We start from the raw sequence: 17,159 nt of genomic DNA, 5'->3' as shown, positions 1-17,159 counted from the left end.
ACAAGAGTATATTAGGTTTGCGGGAGCTGAAAAATGTAACAGGCAGAAGGAGGCGTGGCAGACCCCACAAAGTATATATATTCTTGATCAGCATGACGAGACGAGTCGATCTAGCCCTGTCTGTCTGTCTGTCCGTCTGTCCGTCTGTCCGTCTGTCCGTCCGTATGAACACCTGGATCTCAGAGACTATAAGAGATAGAGACACCAAATTTTGCACAAAGATGCGTTATGTGTGTATTCTATACGAGTTTGTTTTATTTTTTTGATTTTCCCCCCCACTTCCCCCCTATGGAGGTTTTCCCGATTTTCCATTCGTATAATCGCCTATATCTCGGAGACTATAAGACCTAGGAACACCAAATTTTAGTCCCAGATGCCTTATGTGAATACGCAGAAAATGTATATTTTGGAATTCCCCTCCCTCCCCCCTCTACCCCGCAAATCGTAACTCCCGTAATTCTTGGAATTTCGAACTAAAATTTTGGAAATACCCCCAGTTGGTTATTATGTGTCCGTATGCCAAATTTCATTATGATAGACCGATTTAACAAGAAGTTATAGCCATAAATATATTTGCTGATGCAGCGCTGCTGCAGCGCTGCTCAAGCGCTGCCCGCGGCTGTTGTTGATGTTGCTGTTTGGTTGACTGCGAAAATGCTTACACAGACACGAATAGATGCGCATAGGCATACATACACTCACACAGACGCAATTGCTATGTAAATGTGCAATTATACACCCTTTACGTGAGTTCGAATACCGAGAGAGGTAAAATCGATCAAATTTTTTTTTTTATTTTCTTAATTTTTTATTTTCTATAATTATTGTACACATATGTACAGAGTATTTCAAAGTCGGGACACCCGACTTTAGCTTTTTTACTTGTTTTCTTTCGTTTTTTTTTTTAAATACTCGCAGTACATGCAGTTTTTTGCGTCCATGTGGCGATGTCGCCGACTTAATCAATTTTTATGCCTTGCACTTTTTATGCAAATTGAGTTGATTAATTTAAATGTGGAGGCTGGGCCAGTGTGGCCAAAGGGCAAAATTGCAGACGGCAGAAAATCAATAATTTTAATGCCAGACCAGCACATACTACAGAGTAGAAGCAGATTCATATACATGTACACTCGAAGAAATATTTAGAACTAGAAGCAAAGGTGGGCTTTTTCTTGCAATTTAGTTTGTTATTGTTGTGCACAAAAATTGCTAAACTTGTAAAAATTAAAATACTATTATTACCATATTAAATATTGATATTATTTCTAAGTATGTCTGTCTATTGTGTGCTTCATAGATTGCGCAAACACAGCTTAGAATAGTCTGTAAAGAGTTCATTTATAGAAACTATACTCCTCTTCTAAAAATATGTTTTAGCCAGAGTTTCTCAGTTTAATAAAGGACTCCAAAATTATTTTAAAAAGCACTTCATTTCTAGTTTGTTCTGTATTTGCCAAGACATCCATCAGAGCCATGGAATAATAAATTAGAGATTTTATTGAAAAGTTTAAAAAGTCTTTATTTCTTTAAAAAGTCTTTCTTTAAAAAGTTTCTTTCTTTAAAAAGTCTTTCTTTCAAATACGTAAGTAGTATTGGATACAATTTGTATTCCTATCCTTTGCAGACTTGCACCTCACTGGTATAAATACTTTTCGATAGGCTCCAAAACAATTCCTACAAATATTTGTGTTTTTTTATGAATTTTTTTTATTAATTTTTTTAAATTAATTTTTATTTGTTTTTATTTGTGGGATTCCCGTTAGCTTGCTGAGCAAATTTAAAATATTTTCAATTTATTTGTACGAGTGTATGTAAACGTATCTGCTTGCTAATGTAAATATGTTAAGTACCGACTGACTACCCCCATGTATGGGGCACATCTCTCTCTGTCGATGTGTGTGTGTGTTTGTGTGTAAATGGGGGCGCACAGTGCCCCAACCAGCAGCAGCAGCCGCAGCTGCGAAACTTCTCCTGTAATTCTGATTGCTTGCAGCGTTTCTGTAACTCGTGAATATTTGGGTTTGGGAGGGAACGGGGAGTAGAGGGGGAGAGAGGGAGCGTTAAATTGAATTTCATTTTCAAAAAGATTCACACACACGTTTGAAGTTGTGACACACTTCAGTGGAAAAATGAATCCCCGAATGCCCTGCGGATGTTGAAGGCAAAGCTAAAAACGCAGTAAATTATTATTTTTAAAATAAATTGCTTCGTATTAAATTGTTTTTGCCTTAATATAAGTACGTATGTATCAGGCCCATGCATTTATTTACTTGCGTAAATGTTGTTTTGGCTATAAAATGACGCACAACTGACGCAAATGCTCAGAAGGCAGCTTAAAATGGTTATTTGGGTGATTGTTGGCCCTTGAATTGCTCTACAATGTGCGAGAAGAATATATGTTGTTTATTGTTTGTAAATAAAGCACAACAATTGTGTTCTTATACCACGAACATACTCGTATACATCGGAAAACAAACTTTGATGGCTTTTGTTGATGGATTTGTTGCTGGCCGTGCCTCGTCAATTGTGCAATCAACATATTTTGGGAATGCTTCATTGTTTGCATTTATAATTCCGCTAATTGAGATTAGTTCTAAAATTGGCTCAGCATTGTCAATAAAATTGCAAATGATAATTGATTTAAGCCAATTGATGGGGCGTTCTATTTAAATTCAATTCGTCTCAGGCAAAGAGAGCTCGTCTTCAATTGGGGAGGGCTTTGACTATAGGAAGTAGCTTAAGAGGTCTGATGTCTGTTATAGGCTAGAGAAATAGACATGTTCTATATTATGAATGAGTGTAATAGGCAAACAAATATGTATTACTACTAGAAAGTTTAGTGGTCTCTTGCAACTTTTTAGCTAGAGCTAGCGAATTACTTTTCTTACGCCAATTTTTTCAATTCCATTTTTCAACCAAAAAGACTCTTTCAAACAAATAATCGAAAAATTTCAATTTTTTTACGCTCTTTATAAACATGACTGGTAATAGTCCGAATCGTGAAAGCATTTGATGTTAAAATTATAGCTATTATTAAACATGTTATTAGTAAATAAATTAAGGCTTAAGTAAAAGTAAATCCTAAGTAATAGTAATCGATCTTGAATTGAAACAGCCACACAATAGTTGCTGCATGAGCAGATATTTACCTTTATGGTTATAACTTTAGAGTAAAGATATCTATATCTGCCATAGATACTGTTTTTGTAATCAATACATTCCATAATATTTTGTGTAATTTCTTCCCAATTGAATACAACTTTTTGGAGTAATAATCCCAAGTACAAGCTTATATTCCTTAAACCCGATGGAAAACGATCTTTTCTCAGATTGTTCGTTCTTTCCAATATTATATTCTTTAAACTACTTTATTTCTGCTGGATGCACTCGTATTTACATAAATAAAGTGCTGTTAACTCTCAAGTTTATACAACGGAAAGCTGAACGAATGGCCACACAGATAGGTCTATATCGGTTCATATCCGATGTATACGAGTAACTATATCGTGGAATCCGTATATTTTGGCATTTCAATGTACAGCAAATACTAAAGAATAATAATCAAAGAGTCTTTGGGAATATAAATATATTATAGAACACAATTTCGCCTTTTAGGCACATCTGCTTCTGTTTTTTCGGAGTACATTCCCGTGAGTCATAGAGAAAGAAGAATATGCACTCTTTACATTTCATTCCTGCTGCTGACCTACTTAAAAACTTATTGCGAATTCAGCTCGAACACTCACTTCCTGCACTCATTTTCCTCCAAACGAATGCTTTTCCGACTGCCAACACCCACGCAAGTCGACACCATTATTGATGTTAATCATATGTACATATGAGTACGTAAGAGCCGAAAGAGCCCAACTAAATCAAGATTTCAGCACGATTTGTCATAGGTTGAAATATTTATATATATGCGAATATATACATACGTCTGTCTGTGTACTGCCAAAAACATGACAAATCATTGACTCAGCATTTCTATAAACGAAACAAGAAAGAAGCGTTATTGTGTTGTCCCTGCCTCGGTCCCGGTCCCGCTCCCGCTCCCGCTGCCAGTACCGGCGAGAGATCTGAGATCAGAGTGTGAAAGTCATGTGATGAACTAATAGGGCGCGCAAATATTTGCACAACAATAAGGCTCGATTAGGTGGAGGGGGAGTTGTAAAAAGTATCAAATGACAATAAAAGCAGCGTGGGGTGTACTTGACGAATGGGTGGTGGTGGTGGTCGTGGTGGTTGTTACTAGTACTGTTGGTTAGCCACCGTCGCATATTAAGTGACCAAAGAGTAAACCTAATTTGTTTGCACACACACACAAATACATACACATACACATGCATTAATATGTAACATTTGCTTGCAATTAAAATTGTTATAAAATTTTTGCCCAGACGCATGCAACCCTGAAACGCTGAGGGCGCGCACCCTCAACTCAAGTTGCGATCATAATTAGCCACAGTCGCGAAGTTTTTAACCCTTAAAAGCGCAGCAATTTTGTTACCCAAATACCATTTAGCTTGGTATTTTTATCGCAATGATTTCAAATCAACGACAAAAAGAAACAAAATAGACCGGTAGAGTGATGCTTTGCCGACTATGGGACGCTCTATAGCTTTACTTTTTGGAATAATTTTAAAGCAACAATTCGAATTGCTTTATATTTCTATGTGTTGCAATGAAAATCAACAAAAATTTGAAAGATTTATATTGGATTTCAACAGTTATAAAAAAACAATTTTAACAAAAAAAAAAAACAACCGACTTTCAAAGAAAAACTATTCCAAAAGAATGTAATATGCACTAAAATGAAAAAATTTAGTTACATATTCTTCTACAATAATGTAGTTATAATTATTGTTATTTTTGGAATCGGTGTCAGGCGTCAAAATTGAAAGTTTTGATACCTCAGAACATAAGAAATAATAAAAAAATTAAAAAAAAATACATTCGAATTGAGAACCACCTCCTTTTTGAAGTCATTTAAAAAGAAAGAAAGTCTTAAAAAGGAACCTACAACAATGTACGACTCAGTTGTTAAACAGAAACTAACCATGCGACTTAAATACGAAAATAATAAAAAAAAACACAATAAATTGTATCAAAGTTTAAAAACAAATAGCTTCATAGAAGCAATTATCTAGCATTGTACCACACTATATAATTAAATTTAAGCAATCAAACAGATTCTTAGGCCACAACAAACTTTTAAGTCTCGTTAATAAATTATTTTCAATAATCGCACTTATTAGCCCATCGACATGAATCATATACCTAGCCTAGGCAAGTAGGCTTTAGGCTTTTCTGCGCCTTAAAACATATTATTGTCCAACTGATACAGCCACTTCGACTCAGCTCCTTCGCTATTATAAAACCTATATACTCCTTTCTAATCACATAGAAGAGTGTATATCGAAGTAGCTCAATTGAAAACGAAAGTGTCGCCTGCCCTTGAGGGTGCTTACAGCCGTAACTCTGTAGACGACCACACACCCACTAACCCACCCACAAATGCAAGCAACCCCCATAGCTGGCTCATTTATAACCCAATGTGCAACATTCGTCAACGCAAGTCCCTGAAAAATCTAGCAAGCCCTGCCGCCCGCTCGGGTTGGAAAAGTCGCAGACGACGCGCCCTTCTTCTGCTGCAGGTTGATTAGAAATTCCATTAAAATTCCATAAAAAAAACAGTAGCGCTAGCTCACAGACCCTCAGACGTCGCCACACCCTGCTAGCTGTGTCTTTAGTTTTACCGCTAGTTTTTGTTTTCTCTTTCTTTGGGGTGGTTCCCTGCGAATCCAAAGTTCCATTGCATTCGCGTGCCACGTCTTGCTGCTTTCGACGTACAGTCAGTCCATTCGCGTACATTACAAACATACAATGATGTCGTCTAATTAAGTCGCAAAGTGTGTCGCACGAGGTACGCTCCCTGGTTGGCACTTTTTGGCATTATATCGCCCCGATAAGTGAGTGCACAAGTGTGGCGAGCGTGTCAAATTATCGAGCATATAATGCAGTTCACGTGTCGCTCCGATTTTACGCCAAAGGCCGTGTCAGATGTAATCTGGAGGTCTTTGGCAAAACAGTCACAGCTTTGCATTTCTTATGCAACTAATTCCGGCAAGTATACATTTATATATACGAGTATATCAGAGCTGTTATGGTGGTGATAAGTTCAGATTAATTAGACCAACTCCTCTTACAAATAAAGATAATCATAACTGACTTTACTCACCAATCAGAAAATATCTATGTGATATATTAAACTAATTTTAATAATTCCTTGAATTTTGTTGAGTCATAAATACTAAATTTGGTTAAGATTTATTTTCCAACAAAGAAGTAATTCTGCTGACTGGCAGCCATATAAGATAATGAGGAAATATATATAATATAATATAAATATGGACAAATGGACAAACTAAAATGTGTTTATGATTTCCTCTCGTCATGTATCTTATATATTTACCTAAAACATGAGATCTGCAACGCCTCCTTCTTTCTTAGTGATCTCTAAAATATTTTCAGCATTATTTTAATTCCCCTTCACATTCACTTTTATAGCTTTTGGCAAATTTAACTCGATTTCCTGCCTACTCCTGTACAGAAAATTGTTGCATATAAATCGCCATTATAGACCGCATTTATTGAATGTTTGCGCTGCTTTATTTCATAACTGTTGACCAAAAAATCGACTCTTTTGCATAAAATAATAAAAAGTCCACAAATAATTGTGCATAATTAATATTTACCACATGTGTTTGACTGTCTGCCTGCTGCGGCAAGATACGCCCCATCTATAGGAAGTGAAGTTGCACTGCACAATCCCCCGAGCGATCCATTAACCGTACAGCAGACCCCAAACTGACAACAATAACCGCAGAGTGGGGTGGGGAATGAGGGAGGCGACATGGCCGCCACCATTATTATTATCATCACCAGTATACTATAGCACTAACAACATGCTGATTATTACCTCTTTGCGCGCAATAGCAAAAACAACAACAACAACAACAGCAGCAGCAATTCACGATGTTTATTATTGTTATTGCATTTTGATTTCCGCATGGTTTTTTGTTGCACCAACTCATTTCCTCTCACTCTCTATCTCTCATTTTTCCCATAATTTTCACTTGCCCCTTACAGATGGGATATTTTAACAGACTCTTAACAGCTCTTGGACAGCTGAATCTTATCAGGCAGCCTTATTTTAAGAGTTGATAAAATAGTACACAAATATTTTTACTACAGGGTATTGCAATAAACAATAAATGAATGAATTCCGTTGAAATTGCGTTGCCTAGAATTCTCATAACTGTGCAATTTGATAAGAAACCGACACAGCGCTTCCTGCTGCGCTGACGTTTGAATGAGCGTTTGAGTGTGTCTGAATTTTATTGTAGATAGATAAATACAATTCAATTAATGATATTAAAAGTAATTGTTTTAAATACATACGTGCACTTCCGTTTACTTGTTACCTGCATTTTGAAACACGATATCTGTTTACTAAGCGCACGTGCTACAAGTTATGTTAAGTGCAACAAATACAAACACATGTATGTACTGTTACTCATAACATTTGCTGGACAGCCATTTAACATTGTGGCTGTTGCTGAAAGTCTTAAAATTGTCCACTGTTAAATAGCAGTCGCAGCTGTTAAGCAACCACCATATCTGTTAATATGCATTGCGCATAACAGTCGTCGCTGTTGAAATTTCCCACATCAGTTTGTTTTCAACCAGCGCGCTGTGTAGACGTGTTTGTTGCCGCAGCTCGTCCGTGTTATTTGAAATTATTTTCACGTAGTTTTCGTGCATTTGACATAGTTTTGGTCTCTCTGTGCGTATCTTGTTATTGTAGTTACGCGCTCGCACTCCAAAAGAAAACAAAAGAAAATTGACTTGCCTACTTGACAACAACAAAATCGACAAATCACCAAGGCAAAGGCAAAAAGAAAGTATTGCTAAATGCAAATATTTTTTAAAATTTCAAAGGTGACTAAACAACAGCAATAACAACAGTCCGAGGTGTTATTAGTCATGAGTGCATAAATAATGCAAAAATTTATAAGTATCTGGTTTTTAAACGAACAAGTTAAACAAAAATGTTGAACAAATGTGTTGAGCATGTTGTTGGCCACATTGACGACAGCGGGTGGAAAGCCAATAAGTGCAAAATAGATAAATAAATAAGTGCCGCAAAAGGCGCACAGCACCAAAAAAAAAAAAAGGATTAAAATAAACACAAACAACACAAAACAATAACAACAGCTAAAAATAGCTGCTGAACTTTTCATTGCCAACACGCGCCACCCACAACGGCAACACCAACACCAGCACCAATAGCAACAGCAGAAACCACAACAACAACAACTACAATTACTACAACGAAGGTGGCAGCAACAGTTGCAATTTGTTAGCCGCTTGCACAAGAAACGAAAGAAGAAAAAGGAAAACCTTCCCATTCATAATGTTGGCCGTCAAGAATTTCTTTTTGCCGGAACGCACCAAAGCGCCCGAGACCCCGCAGAGGTTCTCACGCATGCCCGAAGCTTTTCTGCGCTCGATACGGCGCCGCTCGTTGCGTGTGAAACGCGCGAAAAGTTTGGTTGTACCGGATCGCGAGAAACGCAAATCAGGTGAGGTACAGTGTCGACTGTGAAGCGACTACAAAGCATTGGATTATGAATGCCAACTTAGATAATACATTCCTATAATCTAATATTAAGTGACTCGACTTAAGATTTGTGTGAACGCGTCCGAAACGCTGTCTGAGTACTTTGCGCATTCATTTTTATTTCGTATTTAATATTTTCATACTCTAACCGGTACTGAGGAGCAGTTGTGGGATGTGATAGAGCTGTTTGAGAAAAGCTTACACAAATAATACCAGAATACTTATAGATTTCAAATGAAATGAATTACGAACAGCTCATATTGAAAAACGTCATTAATTGCTCGTGAAAATATTTTATAAGAAGTTAAGATCAAGCCCGAAATCATTCTTAAATCTTACGCATATGTTTCATAATTGTCCTTACAGCTATCAAGTTTTTATTTAGTAAAAATATTTTTTAATTCAGACCAGTACTTGTCAAAATAGTCAAATATTCTAGAAACTTAAAGAAAAAAAGTTCGCTATAGAAAACAATTATTTTTTAAGACTTACAATTCGCAGACTCTCTGCTTATAAAGAGCATCTTTCTGTGTCTCTATCCTATCCTATTTTTGTTCAATGACCCATAAACACCATTTCTTCTGAGATGAAAAGCATGTACTATTGAACAAAAATAAATTTGTTAGATATGGTAAAAATATAGCTTCCCTAGCGCGTTCCCTTAGATCGAAACGTTCAGACGTTCAAACATATCTGCTCTCAATGCTTTACAATGATTTAGACATTTTGCTACAAAGGTATAAACAATTAACGGAAATGAATCATGGAGTTTAGTCACAGGTTTTAAGCTTTTTCAGTTTCAGTTTCCCTAACATGATTTCCTGAAAGTGATGTCTCCAGCAAGTTGCATGATTTGATTGTAATTTGTTTTTAATGACCAACATTTTTTCGTTTTTCAATTAGTTCCCTATAACTAGTTGTTTAATTGTTTGGCCAAAATGTTGTTTTTACTTAACTCTTTGTTAGCAAACACATGACCTTGCGCAAGCTTTATTGAACAACCTTTAATGAGGTGCCTAAAGAGTTTCAGTTAAAACAAAACAAAAAGTCCAAAACATTAACAAATGTTAAGCAGCAAGAAACAAGAAACTAAACATTGGCTGTGCTATTATAAAAAGTTAAATAAAGTGGCAGATTGCGTGTCAAATGAAGCACAGTTTTTTTTTTATTTTGTTTTGCAATTCATAATGCAATTTGACATAGTTTCACTTTTGCTTGCTAACTCACACACACACACACTTACATGAAATGGCAACAAAAGCAAAAAATGAAAATGAAAAACTGACACTTCCTCAACCCCAGCTGGCTGGCCGGCCCCCAGTGGCTATTATGTCAAAATTTTTGGCCAACAACTGCGAAAGAAATGATGACAACATTATGTCTCATTTACAATTTTCTTTCTCCCATTTTGTTTGTTTAACATTTAAATGTGCTTTTTGCATGGAAATAATAATTTGCAATGCTTTTGTCTACTATAAAAAGCATATATATAGTATATTTCTCGAAACTGTCGATTTGGGGAGTGAGTGAAAGGCGGGCAGGCAGGCTATAGCGAAAGTCTTGGCGTTGACAAAGGTAGGCGGTTCCTTAGATACAAACATGACCCAACCTACAATTTGCTCCACTGAACTGTGTTGTTGTTGTTGTTATTATCGTTATTGTTGTTAGTTGTAACACTGCCTTACTTTTGGCAGCGTGACGAGAACGTTGGGGCCGTGACTGGGAAACCTCGAACGCTGAAAGTCATTTACGTTTTTTCTTTTCACATTTGACATGCAATTATCGATTTTCATGTACGTACGAGTGTAATGCGGGCTGCCTGCCACTTGTGGCACGCAAGTGTGAGAATCCCAGAGACGTACAATCAATGCCACTTAATGACGTCAACGCGAGTGTCTCTCTCTCTGTGTATGTGTGTGTGTGTGTGTGTGGAAAAGGTGGCAGTCTCTGTCGCTGCTTATCGTTCGCATCTCTGGCAGAGCTTGTTAAGTGGCCACAGCGATTGATGAGCTACTTTATGGGCTGCTAAGGCGCGAGATACAAGTTGGCGAATAGTCAAGGGGCAGAGGAAGAAGAAGACAAAACCGACATCATGTTGAGCGGGTTGCGGTTTTCAGTTCGTTAAGGGGTTTTTTTTTTTGTTTTTGTAAATACTATAGAAATATATATTTTTAATTAGAAAACTGAAACTTGAAATGTTTCCATGACATTTGCACATCTTAAGGAATATTTAAATCAAATAGGAAAGGAATTATTTATTATAAATAAATCTTTGTTCCCATTAAAAAGAAACTACATCTTCTTTAATATTAATAAACAATTTAGTAATGAAATGTTTGAATTATTAAAACCAATTTCGTAAGTGAATTCTGCAGTGGAATTGTTGTTGATATTTTTATCTTTAAACTTGTATACGCTTTCAATAGAGTTTAGACCATTTATATATTTTAATACATTTATATAACAAAATACATAATATTTTGTTTTTCTTTCTATTTAATTAATAGTTAAAAATAAATTATAAATTATATAATAACTTGGGAATAAACGTTGAATATTTAATGGAAATACTGTTGTTCATAGCATTCATATTATATATTTTAATACATTCTTCTTTATTATAAAATTATACATTTATTAACTTGGGAATATTTGTTGAATATTCAATGTAAATTCTGTTGTCTTGTAAATTGTTTAAATTGGTTTTCAAGTTTTTGATTAAAGCTCCATTAATGTTTAAAATAATATTGCATACATGTATTTTTAAATATTATATATTTCCCTTTGATAATTGACTCTTGCAGCCATAATATTTCTCATAAATTATGTTTTAGGCATACTCCATTGTCTGCCTTTAACTTCAAAGCTCGTCTGTTTAGTTAACAATAATTTAAATGTTGATGAGCACACGCTCCCACACACTTTACCAAAACACCGCCTACACTTTTATGACAACTTCCTCATGCTTGCAGCCATCTAATCCACAAATTTATGCGCGTCAGAGACAATTCGTCATCTTTTGTATGCTGCTGCCCTTAATTAAACTTTACAAATTGTTCGAAGCGCTTGCTTATGTCTTAGCTTTTGCAATTGGAATTAATGAGCAACCTACGTCAATTAAAAGCACGCCTACAGAAACTAAATGCATATACTAGCTTTGTTTTCTTTTCAAGCCATATACGCACAACATATTTTTTGGGCAAAGCAACTACTACTACTTGAGTCATACTTGACTAAATTATATTGTTAGAATGAACGGTCCATGAAGTGTCTTTGTCAATCATGCCACTTAAGTCGCGAGCACGCGCACGCCCGCACTACCAAAATCGGCTATAGAACAACAACAATACAATGCCTAGAACGATCGGTGATCAGCAGTCGACGATCGGCGGTATCGTATCGCACTCAAGCGTTTCGGTCGTTCTATCGACTGGTAATCGTAGCATCATTAATCATTGCCTTCACGGCCAAGAGACAACGACTTCGTTGCGGTCTTTCTTTCTATGGCCAGATCTCCAAATACGGCCAGCCAGTCGGCATTGCCGAATGGTGTTAAATACTGTTTTGGGCCAAGTTTCTTTGGCGCACGCGTCTCGGCTCAAATGGCTTCTTATACTCGTAAATGCACCTTTTTCCACTCATGTCTGTAATTATCTCGAAATGAAATGAAAATGCTCTTTTTGTTCGCTCCTCCTTTCAAGTGCCTCTCAGCCTAGTGCACCGTGTAATTAATGAAGTTTGCCTCAGTCACATAAAAAGAAATAAGAAATATGATAATATTAACATGCTCGGTTTTATGACGTCTTTATTAAGTCTAAAATAATATGTTATTAATAGTTGGTGCGTTAGTTTACTTCTTTTATGTGCATGTCATGACCAAACATATGCATTTTTATCAGAGAAAAACATCAACTGTGTGGCGTCTAGCACGAGCTAAACCAACAATTTCATTCAAAAAGGATATTCGCAGAAAAACCTACAAGGAATGAAAACCATATTTTCTTCATTTAATTAATGTAAATAAATTCCGCATCTTTTAAACAAAACAAGGCAGTCACAATTTGAGAGAGTGTGTTATTGAATGCCTTCTGTATATTTCTTTTATTGATTTTGAATATTGCATATATGCTTTATAATAATAATATTTATAATATTTAACAAGGAATATTTCACTTTATTTTACCCACTTGTGATGTGTTATTTTGTTTAAAAAAAATAAATATCTTTCTTGGTTTGATATTTCGTTTATTCATTTTAAATAATGTAGTTATTTCTTTTCAACCTTTCGAAGTGTATTAAACTCTTAAAGAAGAAGCCTTTGAAACCTCTTTCTAGATAGTTTGCCAGTTTGTTTATTGGGTCAGGAGACATGAAAATTATTGAAGGAATATTATAATATTAAACAAAGAACATTTCACTTTTTTCAGAAAGCCAGAAGCTGAGTGAACAGTGAAACAGATTAATATAATTATACATTTATTTTATAATTTTATTATGACTTTTAAATAGTACAATTTGAAATGTATGCTCAATATTTTAAAAGCGGGCCATTGCCAAAAGATTTCTAGCTCTTTATTAGCTAAGCCACTCAAACATTGAAAAGTATTTTTTAGTTGAAAGGTTTGTGCTCCAAAAAAAGAGTCAAGGTGCGTTGACAAGACTGCTCTTAAACCAGACTTTATTTCTTAATTAGTGATTATGTACAGATTTGATGTAAAATCCGACATTCCTAACAGTATAGTATATTGCAGCTTTATTTCAATTTTGGCATCCATGCCTGATGGAAAATGCAAATTGCCATGATCTCATGGGTCGTGCGATCATCATTGTCGTCAACAGCATCTGATCATCATGGCTAGCCATGCAGCGCAAGTCAGAGCGTATCCAAAGATACTATATATATATATATGTATATAGTAAGCAGTATGTGTGGTTGTTGTTGTTGGTATTGTATCATAAAGTAAGCAACAATTGCGTATTATTTTTAATTATTTTCATGCTGCTCATTTTTTTCTCTGCTCGGCATTTATATATTTTTCGCACATAGCTTAATGTGTTAAATGAATTTAGTTTAATTTGCTTGCCCGCTCTATATACTACTAAGTATATATGTATATATACTTATCGTCTGTGTGCGTTTGTCGGTTGCTTTTATTTTTGCCCCCTAAATGTTTTTTAAAATGTTGTTCTGCGCTTTTATTGTTGTTTTAAAAACACGGCCAAGTGCTTAAAGTCGAATGCAAGGCAAACAAAGGAAATAAAACTGAAGCATAAAAACAGCAAATAAAAACAAAAACAAACAACAACATCACACGAATACAAACCAAAAATGTTTCGTCTGACGTTTGTAAAATTCTGTGGCGCGCAAAAACGAAGGAAAAATCAACCACAACAGATAGATAATAAGTGTCTATGGGAATTGTTATACTACTACTATATAAATCTCATCTGGCATATCAGAGCAGGCAGATCGGGCCAATGACGTGTGCGACTCGGGCGGGCTACTCGGGATCTGACAAACGTGTGCTGTCACTGTCAAGGTCTTTGAAAAGTCACAGAGCCTGCCATAGTACCATTAGCAAGTTCCACTGCCAATTGTTTAGGTGTGAGCTACCTATCTCTATAATGTACGATCTGAAGTCTATCTATTTCATCACAGTTTGTCACTTTTTTCAATTAACAGCCAAGTACGAAAGTAAATGAACGGAAATAAAAATGCGCAAAAAAGAAGAAACACATCATTATGTGCTTATTTATAAATCATGCTTACAAAGAGGAAAATATTTGCTCGCCTATCTTATCAAATGCCATTCCACGGGGTCCAATGGGGGGACAACAGCTAGACACATACATACTATATCTGTATATTCATACAGATTTCCAGTACAATGTGACAGTGTGTCTGTCAAATGCTTTCGTATTGATTCCTAATCAGTTGGGGCAATAAAAAAAAAAATTCAATATAAAACACATAAACATAAAATTGCAAAGGGGGCGAACAATGGCGAATACTTTCAAAAAAGTGGGGAAGGTCACTGTAAATAGAAGTTGAATTTTAAGAAAGTCAAGTATTGACCAATAAAAATATTCATAGCTGTAAAGTCTATGAAAACGATTCATAAAGTTGTCTAGACGGTTAAGTTCCAAGCTGAATATTGCATTTAGAAGTGTATAATAAATATTATTTGCTTATGGTGTTTATTTTATAAATACTTGTACAAACAACAAATATAAAACTTTAAGCAATAAACAGCATAAAAGTTAGAAACTCCGACTTTTTGAGAACATTTTGATTAACTTTCTGGCCAGCTATGCTGTGAAAACCATTAAACCATTTACTCAAAATATATACAAAATAAAAAAGAAAATACATATACAAGTAGTACATACATATCATAATTGGTGATTTTAATTAAATTTGAATACAATTTGAAGCTTCCTTTTATGGTTAATAAATAAAATCAGTTGAGAGAAATAATATTTAAAGCAACAACTGTTGAGAAATTATTTGATTATTATTATTATTTTTATTTATTTTGAAATTAGGTTGTACTCTTGAAATTGAAATAGTAATCAAAATATTACAAAAAATTGCCTAAGTCTTAATATAAATACTAAGAAAAAAATTGCATTTGATTTTAGAAATGATTGCAAAAATAGTTATTTTAGTTTTGTGAAGAAGTTTTCTGTAAGGGGAAGAAACATCTGAAACCCAAAATCCAATAATTAAGTAGAAGTCCAATATATTCAGGTTAAGCGGCTATTCTGCGTAAGTTTCTTTAATACAGCTAATCTAGGCAATTCCTGAATTAATAATTACTAATTAACTATTAGTACAATTATGCGATTCTGAACCCTAACTAGACAATGTGCCAATAATTTTATTGTAAACAAAATAATCTATTTATCTCTCTTTTCATTCTCTGCCTTGAAATGCTTATTTTTGTTGCCAAACTTCTAAAAATCTCTCATTTAAAAGGGGTGTATAATTAAACAGCTTTATAATTAAAAAATTTAAATATAAACTAATTATTTTAGAATTCTCAGCTCTAAAATGATTTATGTTTTGTCTATCTTTTGAAGTTCTTCAAAAAAGGACTATAATTTGTTTTGCGTTATCTACGATTTCCCAAGACTTGAACAAATTTTAGCATTTTAATGCATTTAGCACCCACACACACAGCGTAAAGCCCTGGGAAAACCTAAGAACATATGCATATGTGCGCTCAACTGCAACCAAATCCGAATATAAACAATATTAAGTGGAATTTTCTCAGCAACAGTTGTAACTGAAATTAAAAGCCACCCTCCACTCTCTCAAAATTTATTGAGACACTTTGCAGGCATCTTCTTCTTTTTATACCCTGTACCCGTAGGGTAAAAAGGGTATATTAGGTTTGTGCAAAGTATGTAACATACAGAAGGAAGCATCTCCGACCCCATAAAGTATATATATTCTTGATCAGCATGACGACAGAAATCGATCTAGACATGTCCGTCCGTCTGTCCGTCCGTCTGTCCGTCCGTCTGTCCGTCTGGATGAACGCAAGGATCTCAGAAACTATAAAAGCTAGAATAACCAAAGTTGGCATCCAGATTCTCCTAGGTCCGAGTAAGGACGAGTTTATTTTTTTTTTTTAATTTCCCCCCCCTTCCCCCGCTGCAGAATTTAAAATAGCGTCCACATTTCAAATGCGACCTAAACCAAACTTTGCACACATAATTTATATATAATTGTCTACTGTTGTTCAAAATTTTATTCAATTCGGTCAATTCTAAGAAAAGTTATTAGCGAAACAAATTCTCGACAGTACAACCCCCACAAACTGCAGCAACAAGTTCGCTCTTCTTCTTCCTCTTTTTGCTGCTGCTATGGGCGCATATAACTCAGTGACGGAAGTTTACCTGGGTACAGGGTATTACACTGTCGGGCTTGCTCGACTGTAGCGTTCTCTCTTGTTTTCAATTAAATCATTCAAACGAGTGCCACATCGTCGTCCCAGACGACGCCTAGACGTCGAAGAAGAACCTGTCAAATGTTGAATTTGAATGAAAAATAATTCGTGAATGCAATAAGGGCTAAAATATGCAAATGAGTCGACACGTTTCAAATACTCGTTTCCGCTAGGACAGGAGTAGCCATCAAAGTCGCCGGACATTGGACACTTGCTATAGTAATAGCAGAGTAATAGCAAATCCACCACCAGCCAGCAGTCCACCGGGAGTTTCTACCCAAATAAAGTCGGATGGTTGTCTATTTCATTTTGTATTTTGTTATTTCGTTTTTATTGTGTGTTGGTACTATTTTACAGTTTGACTATTCAGCATTCAAAGTGTATCTAAACAAACGATCAAAATTGAATTTTGAGTAGCTGGCCATTCGTGGCGTGGGACAGTCAGTCGGTCGGTCGGTCGGTCGGTCTGTCGGCCTTTCGGTCGTTTCACTTGTTGACCATAATGGGCTGGTATGGGAGAC

At 35.5% G+C, this 17,159-nt stretch overlaps 1 protein-coding gene across 2 annotated transcripts in view; it reads left to right on the top strand.

Moving 5' to 3' along the window:
• Positions 1 to 17,159, top strand: part of LOC115626177 (centaurin-gamma-1A) — an 84,325-nt gene that overhangs the window by 42,137 nt on the left and 25,029 nt on the right. Inside the window, exon 1 of one of the 2 annotated variants that reach the window (XM_030521454.1) lies at positions 7,785 to 8,645. The exons of the other annotated variant lie outside the window; for it this stretch is intronic. Within the exon in view, the coding sequence (XP_030377314.1) occupies positions 8,477 to 8,645 (169 nt within the window). The 5' untranslated portion in view covers positions 7,785 to 8,476. Of the gene's footprint in view, positions 1 to 7,784; positions 8,646 to 17,159 lie in introns of those variants that run through there. 2 annotated transcript variants of the gene reach the window in all.

This window comes from Scaptodrosophila lebanonensis, unplaced genomic scaffold (genome assembly GCF_003285725.1).
Source record: "Scaptodrosophila lebanonensis strain 11010-0011.00,11010-0021.00 unplaced genomic scaffold, SlebRS2 tig00000080-arrow-pilon, whole genome shotgun sequence".
In the NCBI taxonomy this organism is placed as follows: Eukaryota; Metazoa; Arthropoda; class Insecta; order Diptera; family Drosophilidae; genus Scaptodrosophila; species Scaptodrosophila lebanonensis.
The sequence above is the reverse complement of the archived record's forward strand: the minus strand, read 5'-3'. Positions and strand labels throughout refer to the sequence as shown.